This window comes from Cygnus olor, chromosome 4, assembly GCF_009769625.2.
Source record: "Cygnus olor isolate bCygOlo1 chromosome 4, bCygOlo1.pri.v2, whole genome shotgun sequence".
NCBI lineage: Eukaryota > Metazoa > Chordata > Aves > Anseriformes > Anatidae > Cygnus > Cygnus olor.
In genome coordinates, this window is record NC_049172.1 from 36,622,942 (window position 1) to 36,646,711 (window position 23,770).

Genomic DNA, 23,770 nt, shown 5'->3' on the forward strand with positions numbered 1-23,770 from the left:
ATATTCAGGCTGCTTCCTTTATTTTCTACTCGTTTCCTGTGATAAAATACTGACTGCGAGCTTTGCTATTTTGAAGGTAAAAGTCCCTTTTTGTTAGTTTCCTTGTTTATATAGACGGCAGTAGCGATTAAGCAATGAACTTAAAATGCTGTTCTCCTAAACTGCTATTTATATATGTTGGTGGCTAACTTAAATTTGACACCTGTTTCAGACACAAAGTTACTAGAGCTTAAATAATTTTTGGAACACTCTGAATTCTGCAAATACTTAAGTTTTTTTTTCAGTAGATACACGTATAGAATTAAAAAAAAAAAAAAACTATTCAGTGTTTTAGTGAATGATGTTCTAATCCTTCTACTGTGATCTGACGTTTACTTTTAAAAATGTGTTATGTATAGCTAGTATTCCTTAGTACAAATATGCAGCTAATCATTTGAATGAAAGGGAGAGAGAGGAAACTTTGTGAATAAAATAACTCCTCTTTAAGGAAACAAATGTTTGGCAGATAACTCTTTCCTTGCCCTTGGGTTGTCTGTTACTTCTTTAATTGTTAACTCTCCTGAACATGACAGAACATTATTGGACCAATGTAAAACTGTCATTTTTTCCAGTTTCATTCCATTAGCTGTGAGTAATTTTATCTTACCGTGGGTTATCACATTTTATTTTTTTTTACAGTATTCTGCAGATGTTTCATTGCTGTGTTCCATACCTGAGAAAATGTAATTTATTATTTCATGCAGCAAAATATTCTGTCTGCATTAGTACACATACTTGTCTGACAAGTGCGGTTGCTGGCCTGCACTCACATGCCTTTTAGCTGTGTTTGAATCTCCTATCTGCTGTCTTGAAATATTCATGCAAGGAGCAAAATTGAACCAAAATAGTTTAGAGAAGTTTTGCTAGTTGTTTGCTTTAGCCATGCTGTAAGAGTAGGAAGGATATCATTAATCTAGTAGTACATAAACAGTGCACAAGCCAACTCTGCCCCCTGTGTATATTAACGAGATAACAAGTGAAGCCTGTAGCTAGGCAGCGATAATTTCTAAAAATTACTTTTGTTGTTTAATTGCAGCTTTTGTGTTTTATTGATTGTATTTAAGCTGTTAGTAGCAGCACATTAATAGCACATTACAGAATTTATTTTTAACTAACACAGGATGAAATACTAATAAAATGAGACAAGCGTGATTCCAGCACCCTTTCCATGCGTTGGCTGCACTCTGGTGAGATGATGTGAAGCTGATTTAGCTTTTTGTAAAGGTTAATTGGGAGTAAAACTGGGAATAGTGGAGATCTCTCAACTCTTGCATACTCGTCCATATATATTTGTGTTTGTGGCAGGAGATAACGTCAGCAGTTTAAAATTCTTGGTCTCTGCTGTATTCTTACCCGTGCAGTGGATGCATGCTCTAAAGGGAAATTTGTTTCATTACTAGAAGCCTCTAAGTGCTGTGCAACAGCCACAGAAAGGCGGCACTAACCAAAAGTCGAGGAGAGCAGCAACCTGCTCAGGCTGGAGTAGGGGCTGTGCTTTTTCCTGGCTCAGCGACCCCTGGCAGACACCAGAGAGAGCTGTGAATGCTGGTGTAGCTCACAGGGCCAGTCAAGGCAGTGTCATTTGCAGAAAGGTTCTTGCGGGATATGTTACAAGGTGCTTGAAGAGCATTAGCATTTATTAGATATTAAAAGGGAAGCAGAATTCCTTAAGGCCTGCCATTGTAATGGGCATTTGGGGGAACAAAGGGTTTCTAATTAAGGACCCGTGTGCCTTTTGGCTGCACTGTAGATTTTTGTTTGTCCACCTTGCCTTTGGCTCATAGTTACTCAGATACTTAGAGTATGTGAGTTACTGTTTTTCTTAGAGTAATTAAAGAAAAGCATGACCAGAAACACAGGCAATACCTGGATTAATATCACTCAGACTTGACTAGGTTGGGAGCTGCATTCCTGTAAAAAAAAAAAAAAAAAAAAAAAAAAAAAGAGTATAAAATAGGAGATGCTGGAATTGCCTCCAGCACAATATCATGCAGTGCTGGATTTTAGGGACATTCAAGATATTTCAAAAGAAGAGCTTTATCTAGAAAATTGGTGCAGTGTTTATCTAAAGTAGGAGCACCATGAGATGATGTCTCACTGAAACGTTTCTTAAACTGTTTTCCTTCCAGCATACAAAATAACCAGCTTCCACAACAGTAGGAAAGACCTCTGCAGACAGAGATAACTATCCGATATCTCAGTGAGGGAAGATTTACACCGTCCTGCTGCTTTACATGTTTCTTCCTGAGGAAGGAAGGAAGTACTCAAACACTGCTTCTGGTGTAATGCTTCTTCAGAATAATAGATTATAGATGAGTAAGTTTTCTACAAAATCTTGGAAGATTCCAATTTTATGTTATATGCTTTAGAATTTTAGTAGTAAAACCCCTCTTTTCTCCTAGTATATGTATTTTTAAAATAGTATATATTCTGCTTATTTGTCAGTAATGGCAATTATCAAAATTAGTGTAAATACCTAATTTCAGGTACTTCAGCCCATCCTTATCATTTGTTCTGAAGGGAGTAGGAAGAAAAAGTAGTGCATTTGGGGTTCAGTTGGGGCATCGCTTACAATTTATAAAACTCAGCAGGTTGGTTTTAGTCACCACTAAAGCGAAGGTGGTTTATTCGATAGGATGGTTGGGATGACATCTCCAGATTACTAGTCTGTGTCCTGATCTGAGCATTTTTAGGGTGGTGGTTTCAGTTATAGATTAAGTACGGAGCTTTCTTTGCTGCATTTAGTGCTGCTGGTACCAGCACTTGTGCACTGGTTGAAATTGTGGTTCAGGTGCGTTTTTCATGTTTGACAAATCTACATGAGCACTAACCTCCCCCCTGCTTAAGTACACCCATGTACTAGCACTCAGAGAAAGTCTGGGCACAGAACAGATCAGCTCTCAAACCATTAATATGTTTTTCAGAAAACACCTGTTTCAGTATGTTGGTAGAAAGCAACTGATACTATTTACTTGAGATGGAAGAGCAGTTCACAGATCGTTCCTGTGATTTATCGCACGACTCACGCATTGGTTAATCCCATGAAGAGATTATATGAATTGGTGTTACTAATCAGAATCAGTGACGTTCCACTTTGTATCTCTATTTGAAATTACAGGTAGAAAATACTAAGAACAATCAAATTTATACCTATTGCTGTTCAACGCTTTCCTCACTTAAAATGACCTGAATTACAACTGCAACACAGAATAATTGATCCTCATTTTACACCAATAGTTCCCTCTGACCTTAATTTTGTCATCCTACACATAGACTTGAACATCTAGAAATTAATGTCAGATTTTAAGCGCCAGCCTTCATACATGGCTGTACAACAAGCCTCTTCGGCCTCTTAAATCAGTTTTTCAGCTGTTCTTCACCATGGAGTAAAAAGGCTTAAAAAAAAAATCTTTGAAAGTTAAGGAATGATTCATGAAGTTTCTTCATGGTCAACAGGAAGTATTTAAGACACGATTAGATATACAAGAGAGAATTTATCACGGTTTTATGTTTCACTGTGCTCTGTGAGCTAAACGTATAATCACATCCTTGGTAAAACTCCCCTTTCTATGTCAGAAACATACTGGAAATAAGTGTGACTCACTAGCCAATAATACTGGTGCCATAACCTTATGGAAGGAAAACGTTTCGTATGTTCAGAATTTATTCAAAGGAAGTCGTCGTCATCACTTCCCACACTCAGGTCACTGTGATACCAGAGCTGTGGTCTGGAGGGGTTGGTTGTGCCTGGTTTGTTTCTTTTTGTGTTCTTTTTTCCCGCACTAGGCCATAGATCACATTTGCTTTAATTTTGGTTGCACGTTGGATTGAATTTAAACTTTCCGAGAGAAGTTTCTCAGGAAAGATTTTGCAGTTCTGTCCTGAGAATTTTGCTTGCATGTGATCCTAATACTTTATGGAAGAATGTCTGGGAAGATTATTAGAATAATATTTTTTTGGATACGAAGAGAAACCTTTGTAGAATTGACGTGTAATGCTGCACAATGGTATTAGTAAATAGTAGGATCAAACAGCAAATCCTTTACTTGAAGTATAATAAGAGGTGAAAATCATGTTTCAAAAACCACTCAGCTGTTCTGACAGGTAAAGCAGCAGCTCTCCTGCAAACCCCTCGCCTTTCAGTTCTGAAGCTAATCCCTCATGCTACCAGAACAGCTTTGCAGGACTTAAAGCCTGTGTCCACACTTACAAGTTACTGGGGAATGTTTCTAGGACATGATCTCAGTGATTTCTCAGTGATATTATTCAGTGAAATTATTAAGTGTCTCTTGGCACAGTGTTGGCCAACAGGGACCAGTGCTCTCCTAGGTTTGGGGGTTGGCACAACCAAGGGGCTGTTCCCACATGGCGGCCAGTGCTCAGCAGTCTTTTGGCAGAGAAAGGGGGATGCAGGGAATGTAACGTGAACTTGGTTTTGCTATTTTGCTTCAGCAGCAGGGAACTGCTGAGAGCAGTTTTACACTGCTATACCATTTAATTTTGTTAAATGACAAAATACCTAACTCATGAACTGTCTTCAATATTATTAAACTGGACTCGTGAACCAACAAATGATGCTTTCTTTGATGCACGTTTGTAAAGAATGGATGAACACTTCTGTTTTTTTTTTTGTTTTCGTTTTGTTTTTTTTTTAATATATGGTTATTTTCCTGAGTTTTATATCAGAATTGAGATAATGTCTCTCTCTTAATTTAGAGAAGACATATGATCAGATAATAAGTTGTGACTATCTGCTTTAATCTGCAAGACTCCACACCATTAATTTGGGAAGGATGTTGCACAGCAGGATGGCAGGAGGAAGTTTCCATACCCCAAAATGGGAGTGAGTTGTGCTGTTTTACTGGTTGCAAGTGTGGGAAGTGCCTCCCATTCACTTGCCCTGGGAAATTTAAAAACATCTGTTGATGAAACCTGGTGGGAAATTTGGACATCTGTAGTTAGTTGGACTTGAATGAGAACATGTAGACAGGAAAGGGAGGAGAGCAATCGAATAAATTGAATTTTGACTCCAGCATTCCCTCCGAAGAGTCCAGAGTACTTTTTCAGTGTGATCACGTACAACAACAGGGTTTAGCAGGATGTGGTTGTGTGCACAGAAACCAGGTGTCTCCTGGCCTCTTAACTACTGCTGCAAGAGAGTGTGCTAATTAATCTGTTGCTTTACTGATCCGTTACGAGCTGTCCGTAACAGTGGTTAAAATCTGTGCTGTGACCATAGCTGAGCTTCCAGTACTCTGCTGTTTCTAACCAGCACCTCAGATTGAATCTTTTTCTTTGGACAAATTGAGAAACCCCATAGCTCTAGAGGTCTGAGTGCAAAACAAATTACGATGCATTCATTATATTTTTGAAGATCTAGATGTCATGTTATTATGACTCCATCATGAATCTGCTGCCTGGACAAACTCAGTGGACAAGTCTCTGGTTATTTAGGGAGTAGAAATGGTAAGGAGAGCACATTAAATGATGAAATTGTAAAATATATATGTTAAATATTTAAAATATATAATTATTAAAATATAACTAAGTATTTTAAATGGGGGAGTGAAGAAACGATTAACGGAATAGAGGATACTGGCAAAAGAGAAAAGAATAGGCAAAGAAGTTACAGTACAGGACAGCACAAAGCTCCCCCAGCAGAGGTTCAAACTGGCCATTGGGAAAAAATTGTTTATTGTGTGGGTGGTCAAACACTGGAGCAAGCTTCCTGGTGACATGGTTGATGCCCCAGGCCTGTCGGAGTTCAAGAGGCATTTGGACAATGCCCTCAACAACTTTAACTTTTGGCTAACCCTCAAGTGACCAGGCAGTTGAACTAAATGAACTCTGAATGTCTCTTCCAACTGAACTTCCAATTTTGTTTTGTTCTTTTATAGAACATAAAACAAGAAGAGTGGTTTTAGTGTGGCAATTTGATGCACATTTTATATATGTTTATATTGCTGATGTATGTTTAGTACCAGCTGTCTCCAAATTGCTGACTGAATTCATCAGTATTCTTAGATATACGACTGCTGTTCAGTTTCAGTAATGTCAGTTTTGAACCTGAATGGAGATTATAGGATCACATAAGCAGCAAAAATTGATTTATAGCTTTTTTTTACTTTATTTAATAGTGTCTCGATTTGAGGAATTTTTTGAAGTTATTGACAACAGTACACAGCAGAAAACTATTGAAAAGATTGTTTATACAGAAAATTTCTGATAGCTTCCTTCCTATGTCTTCCATTTAAAATGATGCAGAAACATTTTTTTACTTTTTTTTTTTTTTTTACAGATTGTTGGAGGTCTTATTTTATCAACTTTATCTTCGAACATAAAGGGGTTTTTCCCAATATTCCTCTGTTTTATGTGAGTTCTGCTGATTCAGCAGTCCTCCAGGACTGGGCTGAGATCTGTTTCCTTCTGAATCTCATTTTATTATTTCAGATGTTGTGGTGCAGCATCTTGATAATGTCCAAGAGATGCTCACAAGGATCCCATCTCCCCACTTTGAAAAAGTTAAGGATGCATTCCTAGAACTGTACTGCTGTGCATTAAAAACACTGTTTTTTTCCTCTTCATACAACTGGAGCATTTCAGTGAATTGCAGTAACATGAATAATGCAAAAACTAAGTAGCTTTCACTCCAACAATTTTATTAAAAAAAAAAAAAAGCAAGCAGACAGTGTTCCATTTAAAAACCTTGAGAGGGCTGAAACTCTTCGGAGAAGCTGCTTCTTTAAAAGTTCTGGATTGTGCTAGTCTTAAATAAAAACAGGAGGTAAGTTAGCAAAATTGTGTAAGATTGAGAACCATTTGCAATCACTTCTATTTGAAGAAATGTCTTTGCTGCCATTGTTGGAAGGGATTAAAGAGAAGCATCTCGCTTTTGCCATTTTTCTGTGTCAGCACTGGAGTTTGACGAGAAAAACCCAGAAGGCTCAGAAACTGCTTACTTGAGTCTATTTTCAAAAAAGGCAGATTCCCCAAAGTATCTGTGGTATATAAAACAATGAATTCAGACTGAAGTCACTGCTAGCACATGTGGGGATCCTTGTGTTGATAGAAAGCTGCCTAACTATTCTTCCTGAAGCACTGCTTTAGGACAATTTAGCATTTCCAGTATCATTAGTAGCTGGATCTGGAAAAGTCCTACTAGGAGAAGGCTGTATCCCAAGGCATAAAAATGTGTCTCTTCCAAAAACACTGTGCAGGGATGGCCAAGCAGTGTGATAATGAAAAGCTGGAGTGTGCCCTGGTAGGTATGCTTGACTTTATAAGGATTCTTCAGAGGCTTCTTTTTTTTCCTCACAGCATTTTCAGTCTCTGCTCCACTGCTCGGAGTTTCAAACAATTTGTCATCCAAGTTAAAAGACAGCAGAAAATACTTGCTGTTTTGCTCTCTCTCATTTGATAGGCATGCAACATTATCTCAATAGGAGCTTAAGATGATAAAACACCAACTGAGATAGAAGGCAGATTGAAATGGTTATATCATCATTAAAGTTACAGCACCCTTGGCTGTCATTTTGTTATTTGTACTTTGCTGTAAGCCTCAAATAAACAATTTGAAAGTAAATGAATTAAATTAGTACTATAGGTTAGAGAGGTGTTCATGACCCCAGATGTTATGAATTCAGAAATTTTCACTAGTCCCTTTATGTGTGCATGTGCAATACAAGCTTGTTTAATATTTTGGAAGCTTTCTTCCTTCCCCTTTGCTGAAACTTAAGAGCTCTTAGAATGTGGTTTGTGATGGGGAGAACATCAAAAGCTATGGCTATGCCTTCACGCCATTATAGGGTCAGATAATACTCTGTTCTGGTTGTGCTTTGTCAGTCAGAAGCTGAATAAATCCAGCTGATGTGGCACCAACTGGGTGCGTGCTTTCTGATGCAGTAAAACTTCCACCAGATTTAGGTGGGCCAGGGGAAGCAGTGTTGTCACACTACAGGCAGCCAAGTGTATGTAGGTCCCCACTTTGTTTAACTTGGGATACTTCAGTCACTATGGAGAACACTTCAAGGTTTGTTACAAGATGTCACTGAAATGCATTGAAAACTATTTGCAGTGCTTAGCAAAGCACCTGTCTGTGATGAAATATTCCTCTTAAATTAAAAGCATGTTTAGATATTCCACTCAGCCTTGTTCTTGGGTAGCTAGTAATGGAGTTGGATCCCCTTGCTCTATTTTGAGGATGTCTTACTGAATCATGCATAGAATGATGCAACTGATATGTGGAACAGAGGTCCCCATGCATCAGCTGTTCACACTGGTTTTCCTGGGGGTAAGATAGAACTAATTATGTTGAAAGACACTGATCATTCTTTTCAGCGTATCAAAGAACAAATGTACTGTAGGCTTTTCTATTGAAAAAAAATAATAGAACAAATGGCTTTTATCTGTATTTCCATCATTATAAGTGCACAAATTGTAGTGATGCTAATTGGAGTTGTAGAAACAGATAAAAGACTGTATTGTCAATGAGATACGGAGCAAAACAGAGCAGGGCAAGCTACAGAAGTAGGAGGTTTGCATCCCTGGAGAGGCAGTCTGCAAGCATGTAACTCACTCTGCTTAGAATAAACTATTGGCATGCAAAACTAACGCTCTTCTGAATGAAATACCTAACCAGTGGCTAATGCAGAGGCTGTGCAAACTTGCTGAATGCTGAGCTTTGTCGCTGCCTGGATGGAAGAGTTCAGTCTCTGCGTCTGCTCTGCCATAAATGCACGTGAAGTTTGTGATGTGGAGGACATCCAGAACTGTCCAAAAGCACTGGGGATGTGAGACCAGGAAGGGATAGATAAGACTGGGCTGAGCTAGAGCTCCCAATCACGGGCATAAAGGGAGTAAGCTGAAACTCTCATGCTCACCTCGAAGAGTGGAAAAGGTGGGAGGGAGAGTGGAAAAGGGTCAGAGGCCAACTTGTAGGATTGCCTTAAGATTAAGAAAGGAAAAGGAAAAATAGTAAGCAGTATGTTTTTAGAAGTACACAGAAATATAAGATAAAGCAGAAAATTAATGAAAAGAAATACATTGAGTCCTCATATTTGATCACAAATTATTACATTATCATGAGAGCAGAAGAGGAAGGAAGTTCTGAGTTCATTTTACATGGGGCTGTGCGATTCTACTGGCCTACAGTCTCTTTACGGTCTGCTGGTACTTTTTCTTGACAAACAACATACCTGGGACATGTGCTTTTGAAAGAGAATTCTTGCTATCTGATGTATTTGGATATTCTTACATCCACAAAGGAAAAAAAGAAGAGTTACCTTTTCATCACAGAATATTCATAGTAACTAGAAAAATTAAAATTCTCATCATTCCTTAGTGCCTAAAGGAAGTCCATGAACAGGAATCCTGAGCGTATGCAAATAAAGATCAGTTCAGAGGGACTGAAGAGGTATAGTTGAAGTATGTATAATTCTACTTGTATAGAAGCTATCAAGACTGCAATAGAAAAGATTGGTGGTGATTTGAAAGTATCCCTGCTGCTCTGGTAGGGAAGTGACTGCACAACTTATAGAGATTTGGTACAACTTCATTGTAAGCAGATTAGTTCTTAGCTGAGTCAACTGAACAAGGTACAAGGTAAATTTCTTATGGTAATACAGGTGTGAGCCTTTAAATAAAAATAACTGCATTTTTCAAAGCTGAGCCACCAGAACTGATAAATTTTGAAGTCAATTTACTGTCATTTAAAACTATTTCAGAATAGTTGTAACTCTCTCAAAAAAGAGCATGTGGCTTCTCTATTTCTGTCTATATATTTCTTAGTAGTTAGTAAAGCAGGACTGAAAAATCTGTGAAAACCATGGAGACATTATTTTGTCAATGCCACGTTGTGACATATTTGTGATCTTTCTTTTCTTTGCTTCCTTAGCTATTTTTTTTTACTTCCTTATTTCATTTACATTTGGTGTGTGTGTTCATTGTAGTGATAGTATTGTTCATCTCATAAGTTATTTAATGTTAACTTGTGGATGCTACCCTAAGGCACTTAGTAGGCTTAAAGAAATGTTATCCACCTAGTCATTGTGCATCCCTTGTCAGCTGTAGAACAATCTAAATATATGCAAGTACTTAGCATAAATCTATTTCATCAGAATGGCTATGTAGTTTCGCTTTGTTGTCAAAATGCCTACATGTTGGCTTTCTTTGCTGTTTAAATGCTGTTCTATTTGTTCCTAACTTCCCCTGTTTAACAGCAGACAAACCCAGGGAGCACTGAATGAATCGGATGATCCCGAAACAGGCTGTCTAACTGATAACAAGCCAACTTCTCGACACTTCTATCCTGTCGCCTTGCTGCTTGTCAGCTCACACTTGCTGGTTGTGTGGCTTATTTTAAGTCTTGCTTTGCTATTAGCCAAATATCAATAAACTTCATTTGTGTTCCTTTCTTTTCTACAAACAGCAACAAGCTAACTTTAGAAAAAGAAATTATGCTGTAATATTTCTACAATTTCAGACCCCAAGGATTCATCTTTAAGATACAAATGTCTGAAATGTACTGTTTTTGTTATTTTTTTCTGAACTCTGAGAAGTATACTATGCATTGAGTGAATTGATTTGCTCTTTCTGTCCATGGTAAAGCTTTCCCACTGTAATTAGCTCAAAGAAAGCCCACTTAACAATGCTGTCACTGTGTATACAAGAAGATGTGGAATCCTGAATGCTTGAACCCCTCTTTCCAGAGTAACTAGTATGACAAAATTAAAAATGGATTTGCACAATGCAGACTAACCCCCAGACCAATATTACAGGGTGGTGGTTTGTAAGACTTAATTTCATTGTGTTATTTTCATTGTTATTATCAGCTGATGGGATATTTTTTGTTCAAGAAATGGTTATTTATTTGCTACAACTAACCCTTTTCTGTCAAGTAACCAACTGGAATAGAGCAAGTTCTGTTTTGTAATTAAATTAACCTGTTTGTAATTGTTGCTTTAGTTGCTTTTGCTTTCAAGATACTTTTATATTCTTTTTAACTAAGTCCTGTTTATGTCTTGATGCACCACTTTGGCACTTGTGACTTTTGTACTGTACGTGAACAAACATCCTTCCTTTATAAAGCAGAGAGTTGGATTGGGCTGTTTGAAAAGCCATTCTCTCTTTTTTTCATTGCAAAGCTGAACATAGGAGAAATGAAGCAGAGACAAAACTTTCCTTCAGAAATCTATAGGGCCAGACTTTAATAAAATGCCTTATTCCTAGAATACGCATTTTTATGGCAACATGTACTCTCACGTATACAGTAAACAATTTGAAAAAGTATTAGAAGGTATAAAAGGCAAATATATTTCTGGAATTAAAATGTATCATTATTTAATTTTTTTTAACTGAACCTTAAACCTCAAGGGCAAATATATTAGGGGAAAAAATCTTATCACCTATTTCTGAGGGCAATAACTGTACTGGGCCTGGCCTTAGATTTAATTTTGTAAGATGTATCATCACTTGTGGAAAACAAAAATGTAGAGTTGAATCTTTGTTATTTTTACTTCAACTGTTGCTGAAACTCTGCAATGAACAAATAAAGCTTATTTATTTATTCTGTGTTTCATGAAGTTGTACTTTTTCCCCCCTTTCACTAGAGAAGGATGCCGCATAGAGAATGTACTGAAGAATGTCAAATGCAGAAAGTATGCATTCAACATGATACAGCTGATGGCTTTCCCAAAGTACTACAGACCTCCAGAAGGGACATATGGAAAAGCTGACACCTAAGTTTAACAAATATGTAATCAGGAACATACATTGATGCTCATTAGTGAATATAAAAAATTGCTGTTTATGACTTATTACTTGGGAATGTGTAACCAGTTGAGGTGTTATTTTTATCAGGTTTAACATTTTACATGAAAATAACTAGAGTTAGTCATCATGAAATAAAATATGAAATATTAGTGGACTGAATATTCTCAAAACCTAATATATTCAACTTTTCCTTCTGAAGTTGAAGCTTAGTATGATTCATCAACCAGCTGGAATTAGGTTGTTGGATAGTTTGACAGCAGACTGAAAAGGGAAATGCCATTTGCATTATGAACTGATGTTATCAGTCTGGAGGGTGGCATTCTGTCTCTGAACCAAAACCCGAGATTTGAGTTAAGGGGTCTCTTCCTGCCAGAAATAGTGTTTTTTGGAACCAGTGCAGCACTGAGGTCTTGATCATGAATAATTAAATCCTCCTAGAATTGTTTATGAAAGATGCAAATATTAATACCTGGCCTAAATATAATTTTAGTCATTACATTTAGCTTCCTTACGTAAGTATGGTAACTTCACAATATATTTTCAGTAATTACAGACTGTAATTTTGGTAATTCTGTTCTCATTCCCTGCAGTTCATTTGAATGTATCATTCTCGGCTTTCTGCACCTGAGCCAAATACCACTTATTTCACTTTTTCTTGCACATAAATCACGTTGAAATCAGGGGGAATAATTCTTCACGTAAGGTGACCTGAATATGACCTATCATGTTCCTGCTTACAGTAAACTCTTAAAACTGTATTTTCTGTAGTGGTAGGTAAAATGATTTGTATATATAGGAGTTCATGTATCTCTAGGCTATAAAAAACATGCATGTTTTTATGTAGCCTGAGATAAATGTTATAATTAGAGTAACCTGCTGTATTAGGACTAGTTAGCTACCACTGATTTATATAAAATTTGTAATGCTGTGTGTAGACACTCCAGGATAAAGAACAACTATCAGCTTTAAAAAAGAATGTTAATGCTTCTGCTAGCTTGTGTTAGTCCTGAAATTTGTCTTGCAAAGAACATTTGTGTTTTCTAATTGTATCTATTTATTGCTGCCTTTTGCCCCCCAGAGAGAAATACAGTTAACAAAAAAACAAGTTTTCACTGGTTACTGACCTTTATGTAATGCATTCGTTTTGAGAAAAAAATATCTAAAGCAGAAATATGAGAATTTTACCCAAATGAAACTGCATTGGGAACTTGGATATCTGTAGGAAATTGTAGTTGCTATGGATAAAGAGGTGTTAATGTTTATTTGCTCCTACAGAAGACAAAGAAACATTGATGCACAGTGAAATATAATTTGTTCTTTTTAACCTATTAATACCCATTATTGGGTATAAATCTGTAACTGTACTAGTAAAAATGCTTACTTAAGCACCTGATCTTGCAAACTCTAATTGGGTGGTTACTTAGAAATGATCTTTCATGTGAATAGAATTAAACCCATCTTATATATTTTTAAGATAAAAACCCATCTTTATGTACCTTTAAGATAAGGCTTTGGGGCATGTAGGAGAACCTCAGGAAGAGATCCTCATTTCAATAGTCATTGATTTTAGCGAAGACAGGAATTCAACTATACCAGCATACTTAACTAATTGGAATACTTTTCCAAAGTGAAGTAGGTCATTTAAACAGTGGTTTGTTGCATTTGTTTATTTGTATTGTATGTCTCCATTTTTATAACGTTCTGTCATGATTGACTTTGTTCTTTTAAAATGTATTACTTCAGCAGTAGATGTCAGAAGAGTTGGCATTGCATCATAGATATTCTCAGGCAGATGAGAATATAATGCCTTGATTTTTCCGGTCATGTATCAGTAGAAGTAGTAACTACTCAGTGGGTGGATGGATGTGTGTATAAATTTGTGTGCGTTTCAATGTTACACAGCTTATCTGTATGAAATTTTATTTGCAGGTTTATGGAACATAAGTCTTCCTAGGAAAGTAATGTTCTGTTCTGTCAGTCTGATTGCTGCACTAGCCCTCACTTTCCTTTCTGCCATGTTTATTATTATTATTAATTTAGGGAAACTTTACATGTACAGTTTAGAAATAGTGGTAAATTCCTTACACACCTCTGAAATAATCCCAAAGATATATAATCGAGAATGCTGGCCTTTCTTACAGTAATTCCAAAATAATCTGTAAAGTTCTATGTGGGAACAGTATTCACTGGTGGGTACTATAGGTTCTTATAGTTCTTTATCTCAGCCCCATGGGCATTCTGTCAAGTTCAAAAATATGAAGTTCTATAGATTTCCTTTTACTAGGAAAACAGTCTTTCAAGATTTAACCTTAGCCTTTAAACCACACTAGGGTTATAAATTGCCATTGTGACTCTCATGTTACCTTTATATTTAAAATGTTTTCAGTAGTAGAGCCACATTTAAAAAAAAAAAAAAGGGAAAACAAAGAAAAAAACGCATTAGATTGCTGTCCTTTTTAACAGTAACACCCAGCATATTCTTGTGAAATTAGATCTGTTATTTGTTAAAGATGATTAGGAAAAAAATGAAATCAGTGTACTGCAGTAAAATTCCATTGGGCTTGGACCATTACAGAAGAGTAGGTTGAATTTTGTGTTAAATAAGACTGAACTTTTTCATGACAGTTTTTTCATTGGAATGTCTTTTTGTAGGTCACAAACACCTTTTTAAAACCTAACACAGTTCCAACTGTACTCGAAGAGTTTTGTTGCTTCAGTACTGAAACAGGCTCAAATATTCCTTTGTTCTATCATCGCCTGCCATGGGCCTATATCACTTTATGCAGGCAGAGGTTTTCTCACCAAAACTGAGTTGTCAGTTAATCATGGATTCAAAACCTTTTTTTTTTCTGGTTTGCCTATTATAGAGAAACAAAGATTTGTTTTTGTTTTTGCTGAGGGTTGATAGCTACTTTAATTCAAGTATAAGCACCCTGTGTAGAAGACACTTCAACCCCTGTCTATCATTTGAATGCCCAACAGAGGAGTTGAACAGCTGAGGTCTTGCATATGTCCTTGTAGATCACTGTGAGTATCAGTGGAGTAGAATTAAGCAAATTTTTATTAGCAATATGCACCATTTGTTTGCACAGGGTTAGGGGAAACGTACCGATCTTAGCAGCATATGCATGGAAAGTGTTCCATATCAGCTCCATTTTAAAGATTTGTAAGATAAATAATCTGTTCTGATGGGAGAGCAATTTTCAAGGGCTAGAAGATGAACAATCAAAAATATATCTGCATCTAAAGCCAAATCTTGTCTTACTCATGGAAGATATTACTTGTAGAACTAAGGTCATCAGGAACTGCCTCAAAGAAACCTGAAATGAGAGCTACCAACTTTGAATATTTGTACAATGCATTACATACTTATTGCTTTTGTACCACAGGATAGCATCTAAACAGAGTGCTGGTATAAAATGTCTGAAAAAAAATGAGAAATGGAAAGTTCAAGTTTTTTTTTTTTCTCAGAGATAATGACAATACTGCTATAATTAATATGTAGCATGTACAGGCCTGACTTTACTAAGCAGGCAGGTCTTTTTTCTTCTGAACTTTTCTTTTGGGGAATTTGAAATATGTTCTTACTAATGTTTATATTTTAGCTTTTATGGAGCAATTAGGAAACAAATTTTTAATTGTTATCTGATTTCGTCTGTGTGAACTTGCATATTTTGCTGGAATGGTAGCAATATGTGTTACAAGGAAAAAATATGAGGACAGCTGAAACTAAGTATTAACTGGAAAGGAGCCTTAATGAAATCCTTTGCAATGTTAATTTTGCACTGTCCAAATTCTTGCTTTTTTGTAATTTAAATAAGGAAATTAACAAACACTTTGTGTCTAAAACAATCAAATTGGATGAAAATTCACCTATTTTAAGTGGTTTAAAATGTAATGGTATTTTAAATCATCTCTAAATATTTAGGTGCGAAATGGAACATAGCATTTTGAAGCCCACTGTTTAATATGCCTATTATGATTTTCAGAAAATAAGCTTAATGTTATTTCTAGCTTTAACACAAGTTTCAGGAAATCTTATGGTCAGCTTATAACAAGCAGGAAATGCACTGAACAGCAACAGATGTGATAAATTGCATTAATGACCATGCAGCAAAATTACTTGTATGAATTAATGTATGTAATCAGTTAATGAACTTAAACATATATTGTGTCAGTTGGCTACGTTGTAAACTTGAAACCAATGATGTCTCTATTTATGCTTTTTTTATTGTAAAGAGGAATTGTGCTGTACAGGCAGTGCCCCATCTGTGAATTTGCATCTCACTTATTTGCAGCTTAAAAGCAGATGTTTACAATCAAAGCTCTTAACATAATTTACTGTTCTTTAAAACATGAACTTACCTTGTAAATTGCATGTTAAAAAGTAAAAAATCACAGAACTGCGTTTTTTAAAAAAAGCTCCTAGACTTCAGTCTCTAGAACATCGTTTTTTTCCCTAGTTATGCATCACATTTTCAGTTCTGTTGCCAGAACAGTCAGCTTACACTCTGCAGCACTCAAATGTTTTTCCCACTCTGTTATCTGAATAATAACACACCATAACAATAAATTTCAGCATAATGCTCATGATCCAAGATTAAAAACTTCCATTTGCTCAAAAAAAAAAAAAGTTCAGAATAGGTGAAATAGATAGAAGGAATTTGTGAAGAAGGAATTTGTGAACCAATATATCCATATTCCAAAGAGCTGAAGCATAAAGCTTAGAGTTTGTGTGCTGACAAGGAGCATGAGTTATGGTAGAAATTGGAGTGTAATGGTTGATTGCTCAGAATCTGTGGGGTTTGGAGTGGTGGGATTTGGGTGATGCTGCTGTAACTTATATCTCTAACTATTCACAGTGGTGTTGTGTACACTTTCTATCTGTCATGCAAAGTGCTTTAAAAGTTTTCAGCAATTCTCTTTTGTTTATGAAAGGTCTGATGTCAAAAATTCTAAAATCCCGAGTTACTTTGGTACTTGTTTTCATTGGTGTAGCTATTCCTTGTAATGTTCCTGTCTCACTCTGGAGCATGTGGGGCTATGTATAAGTAACATTAATTGGACTTTATGTTTTGTGATTGTTCAGAGAAATGAAGCACAACTAAGCAATTCAACTCTTTTTATACTTCAGGATTTAGCATTTTTGTTTCGTTGCTGTCTGTAAGTCATGCCCATTGTACACTATGTGTATATTTTTATTTAAATAAATGTGATGTTTATTTTTTATGTTTCTGACTTTTTTTGTTATTCATTTTTCATTTTCATGATAGTGTTGTTGCCTAGAGGGAGGGCAGCTTGTGCATGATTTTGAGGGTGGATTCCCTTCTCAATTAGTCAAAGCCCACAGTAAAAAGTCTGAGATGGCCATAAATTATTTCTTCTTATTATTTCTAGCCTCACTACAACTTTCATCTCAACACCAGGTAGGTTAAAGCGAAACAAAACATCCACATGCTTGCAAGGCAACCTCTTTCACATAGCTACTCATCTATTTAGATGTATTCAGTGTAGTACGGGTGGAATCAACATCTTTCAAAATGAAGACCATTAAAAAGGTGATGTGGCAATTCCAGACCTTGGGAAAGATTGATCTGTTGTTGATAACTAGATTTATATGATTTGTCTACTCCATAACAGGTAAGTAAGTTCTCCATGCCTGGCTGAAATGTAGCAGAGAAATCTTCTTTGGGGCATATAGAAAATGTGGCTCACTTTCTGTATTATTAGTACTATGGTTAGAAGCTTGTTGCATCATTTACTTTTTGTATTTATGTTTGTATGTTCAGTTGTTTTACACTGATAAATCCAGTGAGGTGCTAATTACCTGCAGGGTTCTTGATTATCTTTAGAAAGCACCAGGAACTAATGATTATTATGGTAATAAGTTATAAGGTACCTGTTAGTATTCAGCCTAAAAAATTTGTCTCTTACTAATAAAAGTGACAATCTTTAAAAATAATAATAATAATTTGTCTCACTTTGCATGCTTACAGATTTCATCTTCTATGTCAACTAGGAAGCACTTTTTTTCTCATGACAATATAACAGAAAAAAACCTACAACTCTAATGAGAGAGTGGAGTAGCATGATAGTAAAAATATACTTTTGCCACCTCACTTTCCGAAGGTATTTTTGGGACGTGTTTGAGTAGAAGTATGATGTGATATTTTTGGAACCATAGTCTGCAGCAATCTGCACTGGGCCATCCATTGTTGGCCCTGAATTTCTAACGCAAATACTTCTTCTAGTCAAGTCAGTGAGAGCTCTGCTGTGTACTTCCTGTTGAGTCTTCTGTGGATCTCAGCCTTTAGTAGTTCTGTGACAACTACTATTAATTGAATTAAGAGCAATAATATTCTAGACAATAACTGGGTTGTGCTCTGCTTGCTTTACCCACGTAAATCAACCCTATGCATTTCTATGTAGGCTGTCCAAGTACTGTCCTAACCCAGTAAGTGAACAAGATGTACACTTGCTCTGCTGCAGGAAAGATTTTGGTATTGTTAGTGGAGAAAACATAAATAGTTTCTGAATGAACTGGGATAAGAAGTTGAATTTAAAGAGCAGTTAAGTCTTTTTAATGTGTGTGTATATATATATATATACACACGTATATATATGTGTATACATATACATGTGTACACATACTTTTATGTGTATGCATATATATGTATACATGCATATATATACACTTAATTTTGATAGTAAAACTGCAGAATGGGAAATGGTAGTTTGGTAAGATCAGTTTAAAATTGAACTTGTTGATATTTCTAGCAGTTGAATACTTTTTTGCCATTGGAGGTGTTGCACAAAGGTGCACATGAACAAAGCTTTAGCGGGACCTGTAGTATGCCCAATGTTTCTTTGTTTCACCTTTCTCCAGCAAAATCCACATGGGCATCCTTTTGATGTAAGAATAAATTGTGATTGCTGTGATTTACAGGACAAAACAGTTTAAACTGCTGAGTTGAACAGAATTAGGACTGTCATACATATGCACTGATGGTCAGAGCAGAATTCTCCTTTTGGATGATATCCTTCCTTAGAGATTTTCTTTCAGGGTAAAGCTTAACAGATTTTGAAATAGAGAAAAGTTTAAGATCTGATCCTCGAGTCGTCATTCACAAGAGAGGAATCAGAAACGGGGCACTTCACATAGGAAGTTAACACCAAATACTAGATTCTTAGAGAGGGTTCAGAAGCATTCGTCTTCCTGGGCTTTGGTTGGTTCACAAATGTGAATGGCAAATACATTTTTTTTTTTTAGAAGACACCACACAAGGGCTTGCTCATGTTAGTGTTCTGTGAATTCTGCTTCAGTACACATAAAACTTGATGGTGGTTTCCTGTAAATGATTGCGATTAATAGTTAACTGTCTGATGAACTTGTACTTAGAAGAGAATATATGCCTTTATCATGTTCTCTTTAGAAGGGGCATGTGCAGTAAAATATTCAAAAACCTACAAGCTACTTGGGAGCTGCATTTGTTTGTAAGATGTAGGTTTCCAACCTGTTTGGGCACTTATGAAATGAAAGTACATCACATAACTAAGACATTGTTTTCTCTGGTGCTACTTAAATTGCAGAAGGATAAACCAAGGTAGATTCTCAGCCCTTTGTTTGAATTTAATGCCTGGTGTAGCGGGTGTTAAGGGGAAGGCTGTAGAAGCCCAAGTTAATCATTGTTTGGCTCTTTGTGTTTTCCACACGAGACCAGAATATCAGGAAATAATGACAAAGGACGTGTTAGAAAGATGTTCATAAATTTGGTAATATGACTTGGTTCTGTTTCCATATGCAGACTTAAGTCTTTGTGACAAAGATTGTACTCATGTTAAAGTACAACAGACTTGTGACTGGACTCCAACAGCCATATTCTGCAGCCTGATCTGTACTATTACAATGCTCTCAACCAGCCTCAGCTGGGGTTCAGTACTACAGTTCAGTGTCTGAAACTCAGTAAACTTCTCAGTAAATCCCACTCTTCATACCAGTCTGTTCCATGCGTGATGTTTCGGTGTTGGGGAGCAAGAGGCAGGTAACAACCATCCTCTCACCCCGGCCCTGGATACCACACTGTGGTGCCTGGACTCTCGTGAGTATAGCAGCTCTGTGGCTAAGTGGTTACATGACGGAATTCAGAGTTAAGGCTATGGGATCTATATCAAACACTCACCAGATACAGAAATGTAAGAAAATCAAGGAGCAGAGAGTCTAGTCACAGACAGATAGGGAAGATAAAAAAGTCATGTCTTAACCTAAGCTATGGGGTTTAGACTACATTAAACCTTTGTCCTCGCTTCCAATACTACCGAAGTTGGAATATTTAATTTCTTCATGACTGTGGTAGCAGCTACAATGGTAGCAGCTACAGTCCTATTGCAATGAATAAGTAACAGGATTGTTTAAAAGCAGTGGCTGTTTGGCCAAGCAGGTACTGGGTACACACATTCTCATACAAGCAAAATGATTTTGCAGAAAACTGGTCATAATGCTTTGTATGCTCTCACAAAAGCAAGGTAGCAGGACAGCACTTAACCAGGAAAGTAAGAATTGAGTGCAAGAATGCATTGGGGCAATCTTTTTTTGTGGTTTATAAGCATTGTGTCTCTCCATTTCATATCTAAAGACAGAACAATCTTTTAGAAGTTGATTAGAAGACCAAATATGAACAGGTAGAACTTTCGGGTTTAGGTTTTATACTCTTCCATAGGAACTTTTGATGCAAAACAAACTAATTATCACACTGAAAAACAACAAGTAAATAAATATATAAAACCAAAATATCAGTAAGATTACTTGCTGATAAACGTGGCTGCTTTTACCTACTTATGATACAATACCTTCATACTTTGTTGAAACAGATATTGCAAAATATAAGTCAGTAACATTGAGGGCTTTTACTGTTTTAATATCAATAATGAAAAAAGTGAGCATGGAAAATAGCAGCTGTTAGCAGTTTTTTTGCGTAAATCCAGTTAGTTTGCCTAGCTATAAAATGCTGATAAGAGTTTAAAAAAAAAAAAAAAAGAAAGAAAAAGAAGTGAAGAACCCAATTTATATTTATGTATTCATGGACGTAGTTAATGGACATCAGCAGGGAAGATGTGCTCCCACACTCTTTAAAAATCAACAGGAAAGCAGTGCACAGAATGCAATTCCCTTTTGCATTAAACTTATTAAGTCAAATCAATTTTTATGAGCACATAGGCCAGAGCTCTGGCACTTAATTCCTTTTGATCTTCTGCCTGCTAAATTCTGTTTCCCACTGAGCTACCATGCAGTCTATTTTTAACAGATAATTTGTTTGGACATCATTAAAAAGAAAATACTACAACTTCTAGCAGTAATAAGGCAGGCACTACACTGCCTGTCAAGTCTGCATACACACACACACCAAAATAACCAAGAGCACAAAGAGGAATTTTAGAGTTAAAAACAAAAACAAAAAATTCTCCCAATTGTTCTGTTAAAGAACGTGAAGCAGAATACATACCTGATACCAACTTATGCAAAGCCAGCATTGCAGATAGATAACTCTCACCAATTTCTGTGCTCTACGTCCAACTTCCAGTTACCATGGCTGTTAGGCATCTAGAGAAAGAAGCTGTTATGAAGTGACAGGTTTTTGAAGAGAAGCTCTTGTGACTGAGTCAATGAATTTGTCTTATAATTACAGTGATGTTGACACAAAATTATTCTTCACTATGCTTAGTGCCCTGAAGGGCACATTTACTAATTATGGATTCTTTTTCCACCTGGCTACTACTTAGAGCTGGAAAATACTCTAGGATATTTTCTATACGAGTAATGCACATATCCAGGACTAGGATTTTCATGCTTTTTTTTTTTCTGTTTTGAGAAATATAAACTATTTCAAGTATTTCAATTGCTGTGATTGCATCTTGGTTTGTTTTGTTTTATTTTTAGTTAGGAAACTGGTATTTTAATGCTCTCTAGTGCTGGGTGTGCTCTACTTGCAGCAGCCAGATCCACATTTGGAACCTTGTATCAGCCCACTTGGGCACCAAGGGCTTAAATACTTCCAAAGGCCGATGGATTGCATAAGGCCCTTGAGCTACTGATGTTATGGAGCCTTAGCAATCACAATAAATGAGATTGTCTGCTGAAATGCAGATTAACTAATAGCTCTGCATGCCTCAGTCAGGGAGGCTGGTTTGGATGAAGTGTAGTTGCATGTTTGCTGGGCCTGGAACTGTGTGCATCTAATAATCCTACGTAGAAATTTTCAGTTTGTAATCGCAACTCTGTGGATTATAAAAGCTGTCATAATCCTTCAGTCTACTAAGAGTAGTGACCTTTTGTCTTGTTCTACCCTCCTCTTGGCTTCTGGACTTTATATACAGCCTGTTATGAGAGTCATAACAAGAAAATTGAGGTAAGAACAGGGCCAAACATTCTTCTACATTCACCATGGTTCCAACAGTGACAGGAAGCTGATACTTAGGGAACAATGTAAGGGCCTGTACTGGATGAGCCTTCTCACAGAGCTCTCCCTGATTATGGTGCTTTGGTTGCAGCAGGGTTTATATTCTATTGTGAAGGAATATAGGTATGATGCCACATGAATCTTTTTGTACCTTATTCTCCCCCCCATCAGAATTTTTGATAATGTAGCTTCTTGCTTTTGTTTCATGTGTGTATAATAACTTGGAAATCTGGATGGGCTAGGAGAACTGTTGTACAAACTTCTTCAAGCACGTGCAGAACTGCTCAATAGAGTGCTCTTTAAAAATTAAGTAAATGTGGGCTCAGTGAATATTGTGTACAAGTCAAGCTACTAGATGAAACCTCCAAAGCAGGGATCAGATTCACCAAGAGGAAATTCTGCATGACAGCTTTGCTTTTGGTGGGCTTAGCCAATTTTAATATAACGCATTTCAGTAAAATGTAGGCTCTCTGAATTGGGCTCATCAGCCGTGCCTATCAGGAATTATATCTGCTTTTATTACACAGTAGGGATAATACGGCAGATTAGCCTTTTCAGATGGAGGCTATGTTAAGTAGAACAACTGCTGTTCTGAGGCTTGAAAAGGTTGTTTTAAAATGAGGTTTCATGAAAGTTTGAGAAGGCGAGGTTATGTCATGAATTCCAGTGAGATAAGCAAAGCCTGGAACCTGTAACAAAATTGTACTAAACATGAGCCAAAAAGATCAGAATCTACCCACCTAATGTTCTGCAGGATAATCAAATGCAGTTCAGGAAATGTCAGGTGTAATTGTCACTTTCCTTCTTCAAAATGCACATTGGTTTTATTCATCAGTTACAGAGCACGTTTTGTTCTGATGGTTCTGTTCCATTTCTTTAACTCAGTCTTACTTCTTACATCCAAGGCAGGATGAACATAAATAAGCTTCACAATTGTGGGCGCACTCTTTACCTACCCTTTAGTGGGAAATTACCAAGCCCTCCGATAAAATTTTGAAGTAATACATGCTGTAAAAATAAACTGTGCTCCCAACAAATATCAAGTTAATTTATGCTTATGGAATACAAATGGAACAATACATTTGGCAACAAGATAACCAGAAATGTGCTTTGTAAATGACATTCTTAGATAAATACACAATCCAGGATTTTGGTGAAGTCTTTATGGAAATTTTCATAATAGTTAAGCAAATAAATGATTAATTTGGAATACAAGATATGTTACTCTGTGTTATTCTACTTTTGTCCTAGATTTCATTTTGAAAGGTCTGTTTTGTTTATTTTGGTATTCTCCTTATTTTCAACTTTTGTTAGATACATAGGTCAGAAATACCTTAGGTATACAATCTACACTTATATGGGAAGTGAAAAACACTTCTCATTCTATCTGAAAATGAATATTAAGCAAATGAAAAAAATAGGAAAATTAACTAAATCTATCGGGAAAACTTTAAGTATCCTTGATATCAGCATGCTTAAAACTTAGAAACTATAATAGCAATATAATT

General features: G+C 36.4%; 1 protein-coding gene and 1 long non-coding RNA gene across 11 annotated transcripts in view; one reads left to right on the plus strand and one right to left on the minus strand.

Annotated features, from left to right (window-relative positions):
• INPP4B (inositol polyphosphate-4-phosphatase type II B) overlaps positions 1 to 23,770 on the plus strand; it is a 347,812-nt gene that overhangs the window by 280,134 nt on the left and 43,908 nt on the right. For 4 of the 10 annotated variants that reach the window (XM_040554780.1, XM_040554781.1, XM_040554775.1 and 1 more), the window contains one exon: positions 11,646 to 14,209. The exons of 1 other annotated variant lie outside the window; for it this stretch is intronic. In XM_040554780.1, the coding sequence (XP_040410714.1) occupies positions 11,646 to 11,778 (133 nt within the window). In that variant the 3' untranslated portion in view covers positions 11,779 to 14,209. Of the gene's footprint in view, positions 1 to 10,256; positions 11,600 to 11,645; positions 14,210 to 23,770 lie in introns of those variants that run through there. 5 more of the 10 variants (XM_040554778.1, XM_040554773.1, XM_040554776.1 and 2 more) reach the window with 3 other exon arrangements.
• LOC121069082 overlaps positions 1 to 23,770 on the minus strand; it is a 40,490-nt gene that overhangs the window by 12,882 nt on the left and 3,838 nt on the right. Inside the window, exon 4 of the long non-coding RNA XR_005819236.1 lies at positions 21,309 to 21,406. This is a non-coding gene — a long non-coding RNA (uncharacterized LOC121069082). The remainder of the gene's footprint in view (positions 1 to 21,308; positions 21,407 to 23,770) is intronic.